Raw genomic sequence first — 17,500 nt, 5'->3', positions numbered from 1 at the left:
CACACCTCATACAGTTGGATGTAACTTGTAAATTCGGTCTAACCATGCAGTTTATTTGTCATAGTATACTACATGTAATTTGTAGTATTTTTCATCCGAACTGGCGGGTGGCACACCTCATACAGTTCGATGTAACTTTGTAAATTCGGTCTAACCATACAGTTAATTTGTCATACTATACTAATTTGTAGTATTTTTCATCGGAACTGGCAGGTGGCGCACCTCATACAGTTCGATGTAACTTGTAAGTTCGGTCTAACCATGCAGTTAATTTGTCATAGTATACTAATTTGTAGTATTTTTCATCTGAACTGGCGGGTGGTGCACACCTCATACAGTTCGATGTAACTTGTAAATTCGGTCTAACTATGCAGTTAATTTGTCATAGTATACTAATTTGTAGTATTTTTCATCTGAACTTGCGGGTGGCACACCTCATACAGTTGGTTGTAACTTGTAAATTCGGTCTAACCATGCAGTTAATTTGTCATAGTATACTAATTTGTAGTATTTTTCATCTGAACTGGCGGGTGGCACACCTCATACAGTTGGATGTAACTTGTAAATTCGGTCTAACTATGCAGTTAATTTGTCATAGTATACTAATTTGTAGTATTTTTCATCTGAACTGGCGGGTGGCACACCTCATACAGTTGGATGTAACTTGTAAATTCGGTCTAACCATGCAGTTAATTTGTCATAGTATACTAGTTTGTAGTATTTTTCATCTGAACTGGCGGGTGGCACCCCTTATACAGTTGGATGTAACTTGTAAATTCGGTCTAACCATGCAGTTAATTTGTCATAGTATACTAATTTGTAGTATTTTTCATCTGAACTGGCGGGTGGCACACCTCATACAGTTTGATGTAACTTGAAAAGTAGGTGTACCCATGCAGGTAATCCATGTGGTTAATTTGTTTTAGTATGCTGGTATTACCCAACTGAACTGGGAGGTGAACTGTTTTGACACAAAACAAAAGAAATCCAAAGTCTAGTCTTTAGAAGTCAAGTTCATCCACTCTTCATCAAACATTAACTCACTATTCACTAATATTGAAACGGAAAATACTTTAATGTAATTTTAGCACTTTAATGTAATGTTGTCAACTTGGACATATGATTGATCTTTTTCTGGTATTTGTTGACAGGAATTTCTTAAACACAGTTTTGCCATAGATTTTTTTGCATTACAACAAGAATATGAGTGGAACGTTTGTAGCTTAGTACATGCAACTAGGCATAAAATTGGATGCAAAGATGGAAAACTGGCCACCAGAGGCAGCCTTTTTCAGATCTTCCCGCAGATAAGCCGCGCCCATTTCTAACAACTATATTTGTAATTGGGGTAACATCAGCCAGATTTTTATACTTATTTAATAATAATGAAATCCCTTGCATATATTTTATTCCTTATTTTGATGAATTTGTATGTTATCAAATAGTGATGAGTGAATTTAGGGAATAATTTCACACATGCTTTGTCCAGAATCAAATAATTTCATAAGCCTTAAGGCAAGAAAAATTATTTGATTTTGGACGAAACACAAGTGGCATTTCATCAGCTATAAATCATGGTTGACAAATCGCAATCATAGGACGTGGGTTTTTTCGAAAGTGGACACCATTTTGGCACGGTAGAAAAAGTTGCCATGGTAACTCATGTTATTAATTGAATTATTTTATTGAACTTATTGCAAGAATTTTATTGTACACTTAGATTCTATTGAAAGTAATATAAACAAATGATTATTTTTAGATTTGAAATAAAAATTTATGCATTCACAAACTCTAGAACTTGTTCTTTTTTCTACGTAAAATCGACTAACCTTTCATCCATTTCACTTTTTATTAACATTTCCTGGCTTACGTCAGGTTTTAAATGCTATTATTCACAGAGATATTGTAAACATTTTGCTGAGATTTTGTGCACTCAAACACCAACATTTTAAAAACATTTCACATACTTTACCCCTCCAGTTTTACAGACATTTTATTGACATTTCCTGCCTTCTGTCAGGTTTTAAATACTTAATTTACAGAGATATTGTGAACATTTTGCTGAGATTTTGTGCACTAAAACACCAACATTTTAAAAACATTTCACATACTTTTCCCTCCAGTTTTTTGAGGGTTTTTGTAGACATTTTATAGACATTTCATGCATTCTTCTCACTCACTTTTTACAGAGATAACACTGACATTTTATATGGATGGATTTACAGAGATTTTTTCTCGTGTAAATTTTACAGAGAAAGTAAAGAGATTTTACAGACATTTTGTACTTATCGCATAAAATCTCTGTAAATTTTTCCTTCAATTTACATAGATTTTATTGAGATTTTGTACACATTTTATGTCATCGTAAGGACGAAAATGTGTTAAATTTTACAGACTTTTTATGTAGTTACAAAATCTCTGTAAGTGTGAAAATTTACAGAGATTGTAATTTACAAAGAAAATGTGGACATTTAACAGAGATTTTACCAACTTTTTTGAAGTCTGTAAATGGTTCAAGTTTTCCAGTGCGTTTCATAAGTGCCGCATAATGCGAAAAAAACGTTTTCTTACATGTCACGTCCTGTAAAGGTACAAGAAATTTACAATTCAGTTTTGTAAAAACCGGTCCGTCCGCGATAACTTTCCAACGATTTATGCCAGTGTCCTGAATTTTTTTGTTGTCTCCTGCTAGCCGTATAAGTATTGTTTTGTTGGCAAAAATCACTATCCCTAGCATTTCATAACTGCCGTGTATTGCAAAAAGCCGTTTCCCATTACCTATGGAAAGCTAGGGAAAGGGATTTCTATCATAAAATAATGGTTATGTGGTTAGCACATATACAGTATAATGGCATAAACAGTTGTGCAAGAATACGCACAAATCGCCTCATTGCATTTGATAGCCTTTCTCGACTGCCCTTTAGGGAAGTGTGCATCCGCTTGAACGCTTTCCGTCTTGATTGGGATGGCCTAACGTTTGATCCCCTGATTTGAGAAGAGCGGATATATGGGCAAAACGTTGGTTGTGGTTGGTTGAGGCATGTAGGACACGCGCAAGGAAAGGTTGTAATACGGAGGTCTGAGAGAAAAAGGAAGTGCATCACTGCTAAGACACATTAGCGGGAGCCGGTCAGGAATTTTAAAGACAAAACCCCTTTGTCAGCAGCGGCAAGAAAAGAAGGCTACGAGGAGATCCAGGCGCTAGTTCTAAGAAACGAAGAAGAAATAGGGTAAAGAAAGATAACTTAAGAGCCAGAGGAGAAGTGGGCGCCGAGGTGTGGAGGAGTTGTCGTGGAAAAATTGCTGTTGGTTGTTGAAGAACTGGCCTACTGCCTTGTTGAAAGACTGAACTGTTGATTTGTTTAAGAACTGAACTGTTGGCTCAATTTACTCAAATTAAAACTCGAAGGAAAACTTGACAATCCCTCGCATTCTTCTGGGGGAGTATATATCATCCTCAAAGTGTGTTAATTTGAAGGCTTTGTAGAGTTTCCCCCCAAATGCCGGGTCTGGCCGGTCAGTTCTGTCAAGTGGAATTAAGCGTCCTTAGCCTTAAAGTGACACTACCTGTCGGAAAATTGGGCGTGCATCTAATTACTTGCATTTCTGGACGTACATACGTGTCCATTCTTAAAATGGCAACGTTGGATTTAAAAATATACATGTACCTTGCGTGGTCACCTTAATTACAGACGTAACATGAGATCAGAATACGTCGTTTAATGAGCAACTTTTAAGCATGATTCCTGACACAACATAAATAGAACTTACCCCGAGAGTCAACTTTTAACGAGGGAAAGCGAAAACGAGGGGAAGCATAGTTTGTTCTCTCCACAGAGCATTTGTAGTCCGTCTCGTCACTGGGTTTAACTTTGACAATCTCAAGAGAACCGTTTGAAAACAAAGTCATACGGTTTGCATAAGGACCTGCAGATTGACAACATAATTTTTATTCAAGGAGCCTCTCACCATAGAGGATTGATGTGGTGAACACCTAAATGACAATTCCACTGCGGTGTGCGTGTGTTTCTATTTGCTGATATGTTACTGTTGCAATATTTACTTTCATTTGTGGCCTGGTATGTACTGTACAAGGAAATATAAATATTATGGATTGTACAAAATCAACACCCTGTTTGGGGACCGTGGCATCATTTTCTTAAATGCCATTTTTTCCGTCCTTTAATCCCATTTTGTTTGAACCTCTGACCGCAAGTCACTAGACCCTCAATATACCGAGTGTGCGATGAATACGACATGAAGGAACGGCTTACATTATTACTTGTTAAGCCTTAATAGACTTTAAGAAAACGTATATGAAACTACCGCTCCCCATCCCTCCATTAGTCTGTAGGATAAGAAATGATTGAGGTCGTTTCACTGTGTAAACGGGAATTTTATCCCATAAAGCAGTGTAGAAATCTCTACACTTTATTTTCCCACGTGATAAAAGACTATACAGCCAACAAGAATGGCGTACGGCTGGAAGTGTAACCAATCAACGATAGCGCAAAGGGCGTCTAGGAGCCAATCAGAATTGTGCGTCGTTTACATTCAAATAGCTTTTCAGATTTGGTTGCTTTTTTAGCGGCGCCTCCTATAAATTTTTCCTCCGAAAATGGCGAAGGCGGAGGAAATCTCTAGATTTGTGTCGGTTGGTTGCTCCCTAGACGAGTTTATTCAGCATCAAGACTGAAACAAGAACACATTAAGGAACACATAGTGAGATGTCTCGCTGCTCAAAAAATTCTGGTTTTAAGGAACGAGCTGAGAGAGATTGAAAATATTGTTGAAAGAGATCTCAACGAGTTAATCGCCAATTTTCTGCTTGAAGTTCGAAAGAAATACGGAAAACAATACGAACCCAAATCGCTCGGGTCTTTTGTTTCAAGCGTTGATCGTTGTGGAACCCTACCTGTATCGTTTACTTGAGTGATCCCTGTCCCGTTCATACCAGCCATCCAACACCATTTTGTATTGTAGCACTTCTCCGAACTAGAGTAAGACCAATGAACTGCTTTAAATGCCCCGTCCAACTTTTTTACTTCTGACAATGCATTGCAAGGAAGCCTAACAGATTCCCCGACTCGTGCATGTACCACAAAATAATCCTCTGCAATTTGTCTCTTGTGTTTTTCACTATGACCTAGAATAAGGAGAATCGAGTCATGCTAAATCAGCAAAGGTAACAAATATTTGACAAGAGACTCCATTGGTTGCCCACACAGAACAGAATTCTATTTAAGATCCTCCTTCTCACATTTAGGGCTCGAGCTAGATTGGCTCAAGAGAAAATGAGGGGCCAGAGAGGGAGGCCCAAGGGCGTTGGCCGGGATATGTCATGTCCCCGAAAGTTATTTTTAGACCAGCGGAAATTTTTTTTAATGCGGAAGTCTTTCTTCCGAGACGTGCGCATGTATTCTTGGCTCGCTCTCAGATTCTTAGTGAAAAGAGAAAATGGCGGCGCACGTGGAAGGCTGATGAATATTTATATTCATCATGTATCAGACCGAGGTTGGCCTGCATGCGGACGTCTCGGAAGATAGACTTCCGCTCGCCCAAATATAAGTTTTGTGGTCATGACATATCTCAAGGGCTGGACCAGGAGCCTCCCTCCTTGTACCTTCATTTTCTCTTGATTGGCTCCTATATACTTTCCATATCTTATTACTGATTATTCTCCATCCAGAAATCTACGTTATGCCTCAGAGTGTCCGCTTGAAACTCCTAATTACAATTTGGAGTACTATGGTAAAAGAGCTTTTTCGGTGGCTGCCCCCACCTTGTGGAACTCTATTCCAATAGATATTTAAAAGAATCTACATCGATTGACATGTTCATAAAGAAATTTAAGACTTACTATTGGTATAGGCTAATACTATTGGTGCTAGGCTGGTTTATTTATACATTGACTCTAGTACATTTCAATAGACAAAGAATATTTGTGACAGGAGCCCTGTTTGTGTCTATTCACTTTTTCAAGTAACCCTTTACATATTTTTATAAGCTGCTTTTCAATTCTGTAATTCAGTATTAATTTTCTTTTTTTTTTTTTATACACATATTTACCATATCATGTTGCTCTGATCATTGCTATGGATAGTAGCACAATGTAAAATGTATTATTATTATTATTATTATTGTTATTGTTATTATTATCATTATTATTATTATTATTATAAAAAATAAGTATTCAATTCTGTCATGGTTTTGCCTCTTCAAATCCTTCGAGAGAGCTTCTTTCTACTGAAAAGGTTCAATCCGTCAAATAAATTAAATGGAGGTTAACTGCTTAAATTTTTGATTTAGCTATCTCTCTCTCTCCCTCTCTGATATTTTATATTTAATTTGTAAAGGCTCAAGGGCTAACATGTCACAAACCTTCAGCGTTAATCCAAAGTGACGCACCAAGCGAGCCTTGGAAGGCCCCCAAAAACATCCGACAGCCATAAGTCTTTTCATCAGATTCTCTCACATCTCTAAACTCGATTGAAAGCGTAGAAGTGTTGCTTGTTTTGTTGGACCAAGTCTTGGCCTGAACCCTTCCAACGTATTTCGGCACTTCCTGATCTAGCTTCGGATTCAAGACGATCATTTTGGTCTTCGTCAAAGTTAGTAGTGTCATGTAGAGACCTCCTCGCTTCCAAGTTCCAACTGTGATACCATCGTAAACAGATTTGTCCGAATCTCCAACTTGGAATTCGCATCGGAAGGAAGCGTTGCTCCCTGGGGCCGCTGAGAGTGGTGGTGAAAGTGTGGCAGTGATCGCAGACCTCTCCTTCTCTGAATTGTTAAGAAAGCAAGGTCAATGCTGCATTATTATTGTTTTTGTCATCGTTATCGTTATCGTTATCGATAGCATCACATATTTAAGAAGACTTAACCGAAGACATTTGACTTATAAGAAGTATCGTGGGCTGTGATTTGTCAGTTAAGGATGACGTAACTTTGTTTAGGAAATCTAGGTTATGAGAGCCTCGCCCTAACAAAAACTATCATGAACCTATAGCCTTCTTTTATAACGAACTTGCACACACTCTGAAAGTTATTTATGTTGATTAGATTTACCCTCTTGTTTCCGTTACCTTCAACACGAAGACTAAGAAAATCAGAGCGCGAATATCTCAAGGCGGCAAATTCAAGTCGCAATCCATAATGCATCTGGTCTTCAAGCTCAACATGAGAAATTTGGAAAACAGCTATAGACTTGGCCAAGTCTCCTTTCCACTGAACTCGTTCAACTAGAGAGGGGAACTCGTCTCGTAGGCTTGGGTTTTGGATGACTTTGCCATCTTTTGTTACTGAAACAATGTACGAGGCAAGGTAACCGTTCCTCCATATACCGAAAACCAATCTTTCAAAATCATGCCTTGCTGGATGGTGTTTATTCAGAATCCATTGAAACAAAGCATCGGATCCTTGAAAAGCTCTTACGGGATGTGACGACAGTCGGATGATTCCAGCGCTGAGCCCTGTATGGCAACAACATTACATTAAAGACTCGGTTAAGTTATTCAAAGCAGAGAACCTTTAGTTCCAAAAATAAGTAAGAAATAACGAACTAAGCAAGTTAAAAGAAGTCGTCGTCAAATGAATGACGGACACAAGCGACACAAGCAGGCAATGCCATTATCATATTTGTCTATGGCGTGAATATGATGATACTCTGGCTAATATCTCTGGGCCCTTGTTTGTATTAAAATCGTTTGAAAACGCAAAAAGTGAGGTTTTAGGCTCACTTTCACCATTAGCAAAAAGTTATTATGCAGTTTAAAAAACAGGTATTTAATTTGTTAACATATAGCACGCAAGTAAATAGTGCTTTCCACACATTGTGATTGGCTAGCTCGGAGTTGAACAGCAAGCACTTTCCATCGACCTCTGAGCAAACGGAGAAAAACAAAATGACTTCCCGTTTTGTTTTGGTTACTGAGGAGCAAATGTTATAGATAAACTCGGTTAATTATTCAACTTGCGTGGTATATACTGAAACACCTTATTCACCTAATTGTCGGTAGGTCGACTCTAACTTTGTTTTTTAACAAGACAAACTCTTAGCCTAATTGACTATATCTTTTAGTGATTCCTTGCGTCAGGGGCACCCAACGTCAATTTTCGGAAAATATCTGTTCGGAAGACGATCTGAGATCTAGAGTTTTCGGAACATTTGTTGTAATTTTTTTTGCTTGCTTGCCTATCCTAGAATTTTCGAACATCTAAAAAATGGTATCATCGTCATCTTTTTCTTTTCCCTCTGAGGGAAATAGGGCCGTGACAAAATGGTATAATTGCCCATTTTTTTAACGGATTTTTACAATACAAAGTCACCTAGAATTTTCGGGAGCCTTTTTTTCTGGCTGAAAATTTCGAAAAGGTAAGTTTTCATCCATATAAGATAAGGAAAATCCGAACAGATGAAAAAAAAAAAAAACATAGCCCATAAGCATATGCCTATGTCTACCGTTTAAATACCAAAATACGTTTAACAATGCTATGTTTAAGTGGTTTTGAACTATGGTCTCGTTGGTTGCCCATGTTACGTGTCTGCCCGCCTGCAGTCTTTATCTGATCCCTCTACAATTCTGATCAATAAGCAAGGTCATCTTGCAGCTGCAAGTTTTTGTATTGAGAAACGTGTAGAGACCCAACGAATGAAGGGGTTAGTGCAACCTCGTTTCCAAGGTCTCTCTTCTCTGCCTCCATTGTCCTTGAGAAACTACCCTGGTTCAGGCTGGTCATGTGTCTCTCAGAATCTGGGAGGTTCACCAAATATGTGTTAGGGGATGGGTGGCAATGTCAACAAGGGAATCAGTACGCAATTGATTTTGTCGTCAGATGACCATTGACAAAACGTTGGAAGGCAATATTTTATGTACTACACATATGGAACTCGACGTGAAAGGCAAAAAGTTGTGGTCAAATCGATCGGACGCCACAGAAAATATACTCGCATCATTCAAGTTTTCACCCGTGTGAAGGTCCTGATCAACGAAGAATCCTAGTAGTTTGTGACAATTTTATAGAAAAGATTATTTTGTCGTGCCAGAGAACAAGCGAGACGTTTATCTATGGGAAAAAAACATTTTTAGCGATCAGCTGGCTTGATGTTATTTAAGTTTTTGTGTCACGTATCACGATCTCAAATCGTCAAATCAAACTGTATTAACATGTGCAGGTATTTTATTTTGTTCTTTGATTTTCGTTTTTCGTTCGTCAAACAACGCGATTCCTAAAGTCGTAATCTTGTACAGCGAGTAGATAGTTTTGAGTTACGATATTTATATTTCAACAACTTCGTGTAAATTGTCGTTGTCGTTAAGATAATTTTTTTTACCCCTGCACAGCGCTTCAAAAGCGAGTATATTTTTAGCCCCGGAAAAATAAAAGAGACATTTTTTATATAGCAAACGTAGTGTTTTGAAATACGCCTGCTTTTGCAGGCTAACCATTTTCTCATCCGAAACTGCTAGGTGACCTTTTTAAGTGCCAAAATTTGAGAAAATATCCCTTCCGAAAACGAAAGGGATACTTCTCCCTTGTTGCGATTCTTTTAGTTGATGTTTTGGTAAAGAAATCTATGGTTGTTAGGCAACGTACAACAACAAATTATTACGAACGGTTTGGCTCTCCCGAACACAAATTTCACCGAAGAATATCGTTGGGTGCCCACGAGAGCACGAGGTTGCTCGCTGGAAGCCTTTTTTCGCACGAACTCTTCTGTGATTCGAGCTTAAAATAGTGCTACTTTGTCCTTGAACAATTCTTCTATCACTGTATTTGGTGGCTATATGGCATGCATAAGGTGATTTCTTAGATGAGATATTCATTAATCTAAACCTCGTTTATCCATCTGCATTCCACGATACTATTTCTGGATTTCTCAGAAACCGCTAAGGTCTGCTGAATGAGCGGATAAATGAATTAATCAGGAAGACATCAGACAGCTTCCGCTTCGCATGATACACACGGTAAAACTTGGACACTTTTTGCTTTACTAAAAAAGCCATTCAACGAAAGGTGAAGTCTCCCTTATATTCTACCGAAATGGTCGGCTTCTACTGAAAATCAAGCATTCGATTTGTGTAATTGAGCAAAATAGCACGAGCTAATGGAAAATCACTCAAGGGTAAGTGTAAAGTAAAATAAACGATGACTTTTTCCAGAAGTGTTGCATACACTATCCAAATTTAGATGCTGGACTGCGGAAAGCGCATGCCAAGAGAACCATTTATAATTTGAATCTTGACTATAATAGACTTGCGTATATTTAATAAATTCACTTCCGATAAACTTGAGCAAGGAATGCTAAGTTGGCTACTAGAAAAATCGAAAGCATAACAGGACTTAAATTTAATATCCAGTACTATTTCAAATTGAATTTGACGGACGGCAAAACTTGAGGTCTAACATCCAGCTACTAAACCCTGTAGCGATGGATAAAGAGTCAAGTGTGAAGAAAATTTTATTCAGCCATCTTATAATTACACGACGGAGGTTGTGACCGCCACATTTAACTGAAGCATGATCTACTAAGGTTAAAAACAGATCGTTTTGAATTGCAGTCTGGCGTTGAAGAGACCATTCTTCCTTTGTCCTATAAAAGCCATAATCTTACTAGCCATCAAGAGCTCGACTTTTGACAGGAAAACCAACAAGACATAAATACTGACAGTTAGAGTCTTCTGATAAACGTTGAAAGTTGGTCTAGTTAATCGTGTGATTCTACCAACGGCAAAACCAATAATTTATATGCCTACTTACCTTCATGAACAAGTAAAAGAAGAAATAAAACGAGTGTTTTCGACATTATTGATCCTTATATACAACTGCCAAACAATTCTAAGAAAACGGAAAGACCACTTAACATTAGGTGGGAATGAAAAGAGGGTTGGAGGAGGAGATATAGGAACATATATAATAATGATATATTCAAATGCTCTCCACCCAGTCCACTCGCAAGTTGTAAGTGGCCAGCGCCCAAGACCTAGACTTTTCGCTAACTTCACCGCTCGAATGATTCTAACAACCCCGAGAAACTGGAGATAATATTCGTAACTTTAATGTACCGCAGAAAATAAACAGGTATTGTATGACTCGGTAGTATCTGTAAACTTGTCATCATGCTGCTTCCAGATATGTGGTTTGCAATCGAGATACCCAAATTCCGAGAAATTTTATAAAACCCTGGGTTAGTCTTAAATCGTCAAAAGACAATCCATGATTCCAAGAAGCTGAAGTACGGCGAAACCTCTTAACGCAACAAGAATCTCACTTTTAATTTAATTCTTTTATCATATACTAGAAGTGTCGTAATTAGCTCCATGTAATATTCCAAGAGTTCAGTCAAGTGGAAAATCCCTTCGAGTTCATATTCTTTTACATTAAGATACTTTTTCAAATCGCATATTTTAGAAACAAACCTTCAACGGAATTTGAACCTGTGACCTCGCGATACAGGTGCGACGCTCTCACCAACAGAGCTATGAAGCCACTGACGTTAGGAGATAACTAGGAGATGGTCATTTATTGGTTCTAATTTTCCCGTGAGGAATGAATCAATGAGCGATGAAATGATGTATGAAATGAATCATATACTGAACTGCCCAGATGTAAAATCAAGGAAAGCTATGATCCTCGCAGTTATGGACGTCCATAACTCCGAGGATCATAGCTTTACTTGATATGCTATTTGTATCGCCATCTGCGGTTAATTTTGATCTGAAATATTGTGCAATAAGTTTGTTTATAACGACCGAGCGCGAAGATTACAGCTTTACTTGATTTCATATCCGCAGTTCATATATCATTTCGTTCACAAATAGCTTAGAGAACTGAAAACTTTTTTTTCACCGTGATTACAACAAAATTCTTAAATATTCGAAGAAGCTGTGATTACATTGGTGGTGATTTTACAAACTCCTTATATAATTTTTGATATCCGCTTTTAATTAATGACCTGCACCATTCTACTTCCCTTGCATTTTATTTTTGTGGCGTGATTAAAAAAAAAAAAAAGCCAATTACTTTAAAATTCCATTACAATCCATTGAAACCTGCTAGTCATCTTCTTTCTAAGACCCTGGCCAAAATCATGAATAGGTCAATCGAGAGTGGCATTTTCCCTTTAAAGTTAAAAGTTGTCGACGTTATCATAACCAGTTTACAAGAATGAGGATAAATTGGACCCGAATAACTACAGGCTAATTTCACTTCTGTCAGTATTAACTCGCATCTTTGAGAAACTAATTTGTACAGTTGCCTAAAATCGTTCCTAGATACACACAATTTATTGTACCATTGTCAGTATGGCTTCCGGGAAAAAAAAAAATTACTCTGTTCAACATGCTCTTATTAATACAGTCAATAGCATTCAGCTTAATATTGACAAGCTTTTTCCTGCAGTGTATATTTAGACTTAAAGAAAGTGTTTGACACAATTAGTCACTCAATCTTACCGCAGAAACTCAAACTTTACGGAATCAGAGCAGTCCTTAACAACTGGTTTTCCTCTTATCTAAACGATCAATCTCACAATGAACTACAACTAGAGGGTCTGAATGGGGGATCCACATGTCCATTGACGGTTACATTTTCGTTACTTTGTCGGTTGCCGGTTAAAATGTTCGACCTTTGTCGGTTGTAGGTAAATCCCAGTTAATTTTTGTGTCGCTAGCCGGTAATTTTTTCCTCGTTTTGTCCGTAGTCAATAATGTATTCTGGCCCTTTGTCGCTAGTCGCTTAACCCCATTCACACCCTCCAACTACGGGTATACATTGGAAAATGGCGAGAGGCTACCAAAAAGATAAATCTGTAGTTTAACTAGAAATTATTTATTGTAACAGACAATTTCAATAAAAATACAATTTCAGTTAAATAAACTCTTTAGAGTGACATGCTTATCTTGAGTGAGTTCGTGTTTACTATAATCATTATTGTCTTCGTCCGCTCAAATTTTTTGCTTGGCATATCGCTTGTCTGATGAAGATGTCGATTGCAAGCATTAACCTTTAACATGAAACTGTGACAGAATTTCATTTAACACAATCAGTACATCCCGAATAGTACATCCGTGTATATGTCCCAGGCGTCTTGCTCTAAATTCAAATGATTGTAAAATCACCACCGTTCGCGGCCTGCAACTTCCATCTAACCGTGTTCCTCAAATGAATGCTTCATCCACCCCAAGAATGAGCCAGAAAAGCAGACTTTTGCTTCTTTGCATAAAACTGTGAAATGCAGCCGCCGTCCTAGTAATAAACACCAAGATATGTGGTAAACTGCATTCCTGGCGCACGGTTTATGTGGTCTCTCTTCATGCAAGTAAACTCGCGATCGAAATCGTGTCGGGAGAAATGTCGTGGATTCTTGGCCCTGTTATTTTTAATGGGTTTCTATTTGTATTTCGTTGTTAATGTCCTTTTCACGTTTTTAATTCCTACATAGGGAGGAATGGCGTTGGAGTTCCTTATAGCGGGTGTTCACTCGATGGCCAATTAAACACAGTGGTTCGATTGATAAATGCTTGGCACAATGGCCTCCTCAACACACTTGTTCGATTCACAAACGTTTTGGCACAATGGAAAATTGAACAAACTTGTTTGATCCACAAAATGCTTTGGGAAGACTGAACAGACTGGTTCACAAGAAACAGGTCGGCTTTAATATTCGTTCTATGCAATGATGTTCATAGTGGAACACACAAGAACGACGCAAGATCTAAAAATAACGTACAAAATACTTGCAGTTTTCAAACGGCCAGCTTTATCAAATACTTTCAGATGCAAGGTTTAATACAGTGTCAATCATGGTGGGCGGAAAGGAATCCAAACTAAACATTTCCTTTCATGGCTATATCAGAATTCCGTCACCGTTGCCAAGTGGCTTAACGCGCTCTCATGAATGTCGACAGAAAGTTGGTGATAGTGTAGGAGTTTTAATTGCCGTAAGGAACGTTTTAAATACTGAAGCACATAAAATTAAATTCCCCGATCGTAGCTTAATTCAGTTTCAGTGAGGTATGCACATTTGTGACTACGATGAAGAAAAAAAAAGAAAAAGGAAAATGTAGCAGGCCCAAATCGTTACTGTGGCTGCCTTTGGCATCCCATGGAACTACTCAGGTTGGTTCTTATGTTTGTAAGAAAGAGAGCTGTCTGTGAGGTGTTCCGCAAGGATCAGATTTAGCACCATTACTTTTCTTGTCTTACATAAATTATATCTATAACTCTTTTGACATATTAAGTTTTTATTTGTTTGCTGATGACACTAACCTACTTTAATAAAATTGAGATGACTTGTTTCATTCCACCTATTTTGTAATGTATGTACTTCCTGTTATTTTCATCTTGATTTTCTTGTATCTGTTGTCTTTATTGTTTCTCAACCCCTATTATTGTAACCTTTTATTTTTCCTACCCACTCCGATTAGCTAGGCTATTTTGCGGGTGAGAGCCAATGGAAAATGTACGAAAGCTGAATGCATAATAAACTAAAGTCAACTATAAACGTTCACTAGTTTGGTTGGGGATAAGTTGCCCGCGTGTGTAGCGAGGTTTACGGTGCATCTCACCTTGAAGCAACGTTACTGTAAACAACTTGCAGTTTCGAGACGCCAATGCTGCATTAGCTATATATTAGCTGTGCCGCTATGTATATTCTCGTATTAGGCGAAGTCACGAAGCGACGGATTTTTGTCGGATAAGATCACTCAACATACCGAAATAGGGAAATATTTCGAAAATTATAGCGATCATCGAAAGTAAACTGGATTTATGGCGATTCCAGAACCCAGTTCAGTGACGTGATGTCAATCTTCACCTAATCACAGGCCGTGAGAGTGATAGGACAATGCCGAGCTCTATTGGCGAGTCTCTGGTAAGGAAAAGTACGGAAGGATTGCAATACTAGAAGAAAGCGGCACAATGTGTTTGTTTGATATGTGGTGAGGGGCTCAAAACATTCGAACCGTTAGCTGCCGTATACTTATAAATGATCTTCTGGGAATGAATTCTACTTGCAATTGTCTATAAAGGTCAAACTGACCGAGAAAATAGTTTAATTAAATTATTATATGATGTTCTGACTTGTTGTTACAAATTTGTATCAATTTGCCAATTTTTCTAAAACTTCCCTGAATTTCTGATAGCAGCCTGTCTTCTTTGCTTGTGAGGGTCAACCCCAATTCGCGATGGATTTTGCGTTGTAACGAATTTTGGGGCCTTCATTACTAAGTGAATGAAAAAGGTCCCAAAGGAAGGCTTATACCATTTACTTATGTAGAAATATCAATAAGTTTCACCTTACAGTTATTACCTAAAATCCTCATTTTCAAATCAAGTGACAGTGCCATTTTTCTAAATGGTAATTTGTCTCAGGCAGACGCGACTACAAGTCACAACGAGCAAGCAATTTTGAACTTCGACTTGCGTTGGACAACAAGCTGAAATTAACGCAGCGATAGCTTATGATCCTGCATTTGTGTGCGCCTCTAGTATATTTTTAAACTATTTGATATTGTTCTTCACGAGGGCAGTTTTTACGTCCCCAAATAAGAAACCACAAGGCAAGGAAAAGCGCCACCAGAGTGGCACCAGTCACCAAAAGTGCGATCTCCGCTGTAGTTAATGTCGTTTTCCTATTATCTGAAAGAAACGCAAAATGATGATTATTATTGTGGTTATCACCACTGCATATAACCAAACCAATGCTAACAATTCGCCATATTCTAAACGAGCAGGAAGCTGTGCACGATTTGCGATTGCAAGGCCCGATGGGATCGTCTGGAAGGACTGTCGAATACATGGCGGCGAGTGAAGAGATACATGTAAATGTTATTTTATTCAGTACGAAACTTACTAGAATACTGCAGTGTTCAGTGTAAGAGGTGGTTGCTGCGCAGAGGAGCTGAGACAACGGGGAAATAGAAACCTATAATGACTACGTAGTTCCCTCTGAAGGTTGTGTTGCTGAATTTGTTGTTGTTGTTTTTTTTTTGGCTTTTTTTTTTTTTTGTATTTGCAGAGTTCAATATTACCTAAAGCATGGACTAGACGTTAAATATGGAGGCAGTGCGGCCTTGTGGTTAGGACGCTTGTCGTAAGATCCGGAAATCGAGGGTTCAAGATTCGTTCTGACCACTCCTTGAATTTGGTCTTGGTAGTCCCTGGTTTCGCGATCCAGACGGTGGGCAGCACCCAACACCCTTAGTCAACAGCTCGAGTACTTTTGAGGCCCTGTTTTTACCTTCCTTACCGAAAATCGCTCAAGTAAGAGTGAGGAGCAATCATTCTTCTTTTTTGGTTCTGAGTTTACCTTTCTTTTTTAAAGTGATTACAAGAAATAAATTAAAAGCCAAACTAATGTAACATGAGATCATATTTGTCGGTCGCGACTTATTGTTATTTTAATTTATATCACTATTCAGAGACTAGAAATCCGCTAGTAGGCATCGTTTTCTCGTTTTAGAAACCCATGGTCACACTAAATTTCCTCACTGGAAAACTGTGTGTTCTTGGTACAAATACCAGAGAATAGAACGGGCTCTTAGGTTAAAGTTATCTTCAAAAACACTCACCTTCACTGTTAACTATTACGGTGGATGAATAGTTAGCTGTTCCAACGGAATTGGAAGCCTCACATTCATAATCTCCAGCGTCTTCTTGATTGGTGTTTTCGATAATGAGTTCCGTTCGATTGTGGCCATTGTGAAGCACTTGGCCATCCTTTTTCCAAGTGATTTGAGGAATAGGAAAGCCATCAGCCTCACAAACTAACAAAACTTGATTTCCTATTACCACAGTGACTTTGAGCCTACTTCTCTTTGCTATGGTAGGAGGTGCTAAAAAGGGGAGAAATTTAAATCAGCCCTCCGAGACAAAAAATAAAATAAAAAGAAAAATTCCTGATTTGACTCAACGTCAGTCCCAGGGTCATTTCTCCTCCTCCCTCAATAAAAGGTAGAGAGAGAGAGAGAGGACCCTGCAAACATAGTTACTGACACATTTAGATGCTTTTCAAGTCTGCGAGAGAACTTAAACGATGTCATATGATGGTTGAGTTTCTTAGTTCTCTAATCTGCACCGAGAGATTTTTTTTTTCCGATTACTCCGGTTTTCCCCTCTTCTCAAAACTCAAGGATTGATTTGATTTGCGTTAATTTGTTGATTTCAGTTTACAGTGTCCCCAATTAATGCCCTGACTCTTCTAGACTAGACACTTAAATAATGTTTCTTTTCTTTCCTTTCCTTTCCCTAATAGGCACTTCGCCTACAAATACTCTTAAGGACGTTCGCGCCAATTGTTTCTGCGCACCTTACTGCGCACACGCAAATGCACACGCCACGTCATACACGAGCGCGCGCGCTAAGTAATAAAGTGAGAAATGATAGGGCAAAAGGCCATTGCTATAGCTTTGCCTGGATTTAACGCTCTTGGAATTTCGGTGACCCCTATTTTTCTTTCCAGAAACGGATTTTATTTACAATTATCTCCACGTTGTCC

The 17,500-nt window shown here is 38.3% G+C and overlaps 2 protein-coding genes and 2 long non-coding RNA genes across 5 annotated transcripts in view; 2 read left to right on the top strand and 2 right to left on the bottom strand.

Moving 5' to 3' along the window:
- Positions 1–1,789, top strand: part of LOC138028855 (uncharacterized) — a 10,600-nt gene extending 8,811 nt beyond the window's left edge. The window contains exon 2 of the long non-coding RNA XR_011127744.1: positions 1–1,789. This exon is cut by the window's left edge and continues 663 nt beyond it. This is a non-coding gene — a long non-coding RNA (uncharacterized lncRNA).
- Positions 1–10,903, bottom strand: part of LOC138028850 (uncharacterized) — a 50,157-nt gene extending 39,254 nt beyond the window's left edge. Inside the window, exons 1-5 of the mRNA XM_068876469.1 lie at positions 10,762–10,903; positions 7,086–7,472; positions 6,382–6,783; positions 4,916–5,146; positions 3,772–3,927 (exon numbers count right to left, since the gene is read on the bottom strand). Coding sequence (XP_068732570.1) covers positions 3,772–3,927; positions 4,916–5,146; positions 6,382–6,783; positions 7,086–7,472; positions 10,762–10,807 — 1,222 coding nt within the window. The 5' untranslated portion in view covers positions 10,808–10,903. The remainder of the gene's footprint in view (positions 1–3,771; positions 3,928–4,915; positions 5,147–6,381; positions 6,784–7,085; positions 7,473–10,761) is intronic.
- On the top strand, positions 9,937–15,057 carry LOC138028854 (uncharacterized). Its single transcript, XR_011127743.1, has 2 exons — positions 9,937–10,126; positions 13,445–15,057. It is a non-coding gene; the product is annotated as an uncharacterized lncRNA (long non-coding RNA).
- The window catches only part of LOC138028852 (lachesin-like), a 12,027-nt gene continuing 8,755 nt past the window's right edge, over positions 14,229–17,500 (bottom strand). For both annotated transcript variants that reach the window (XM_068876473.1, XM_068876471.1), the window contains 2 exons: positions 16,575–16,838; positions 14,229–15,642 (listed from right to left, as the gene is read on the bottom strand). In XM_068876473.1, the coding sequence (XP_068732574.1) occupies positions 15,500–15,642; positions 16,575–16,838 (407 nt within the window). In that variant the 3' untranslated portion in view covers positions 14,229–15,499. The remainder of the gene's footprint in view (positions 15,643–16,574; positions 16,839–17,500) is intronic.

The sequence above is a fragment of the Montipora capricornis genome, chromosome 13, assembly GCF_036669925.1.
Source record: "Montipora capricornis isolate CH-2021 chromosome 13, ASM3666992v2, whole genome shotgun sequence".
Lineage (NCBI taxonomy): Eukaryota > Metazoa > Cnidaria > Anthozoa > Scleractinia > Acroporidae > Montipora > Montipora capricornis.
Note: the sequence above shows the minus strand (reverse complement) of the source record. Positions and strands in the feature narration are given on the sequence as shown.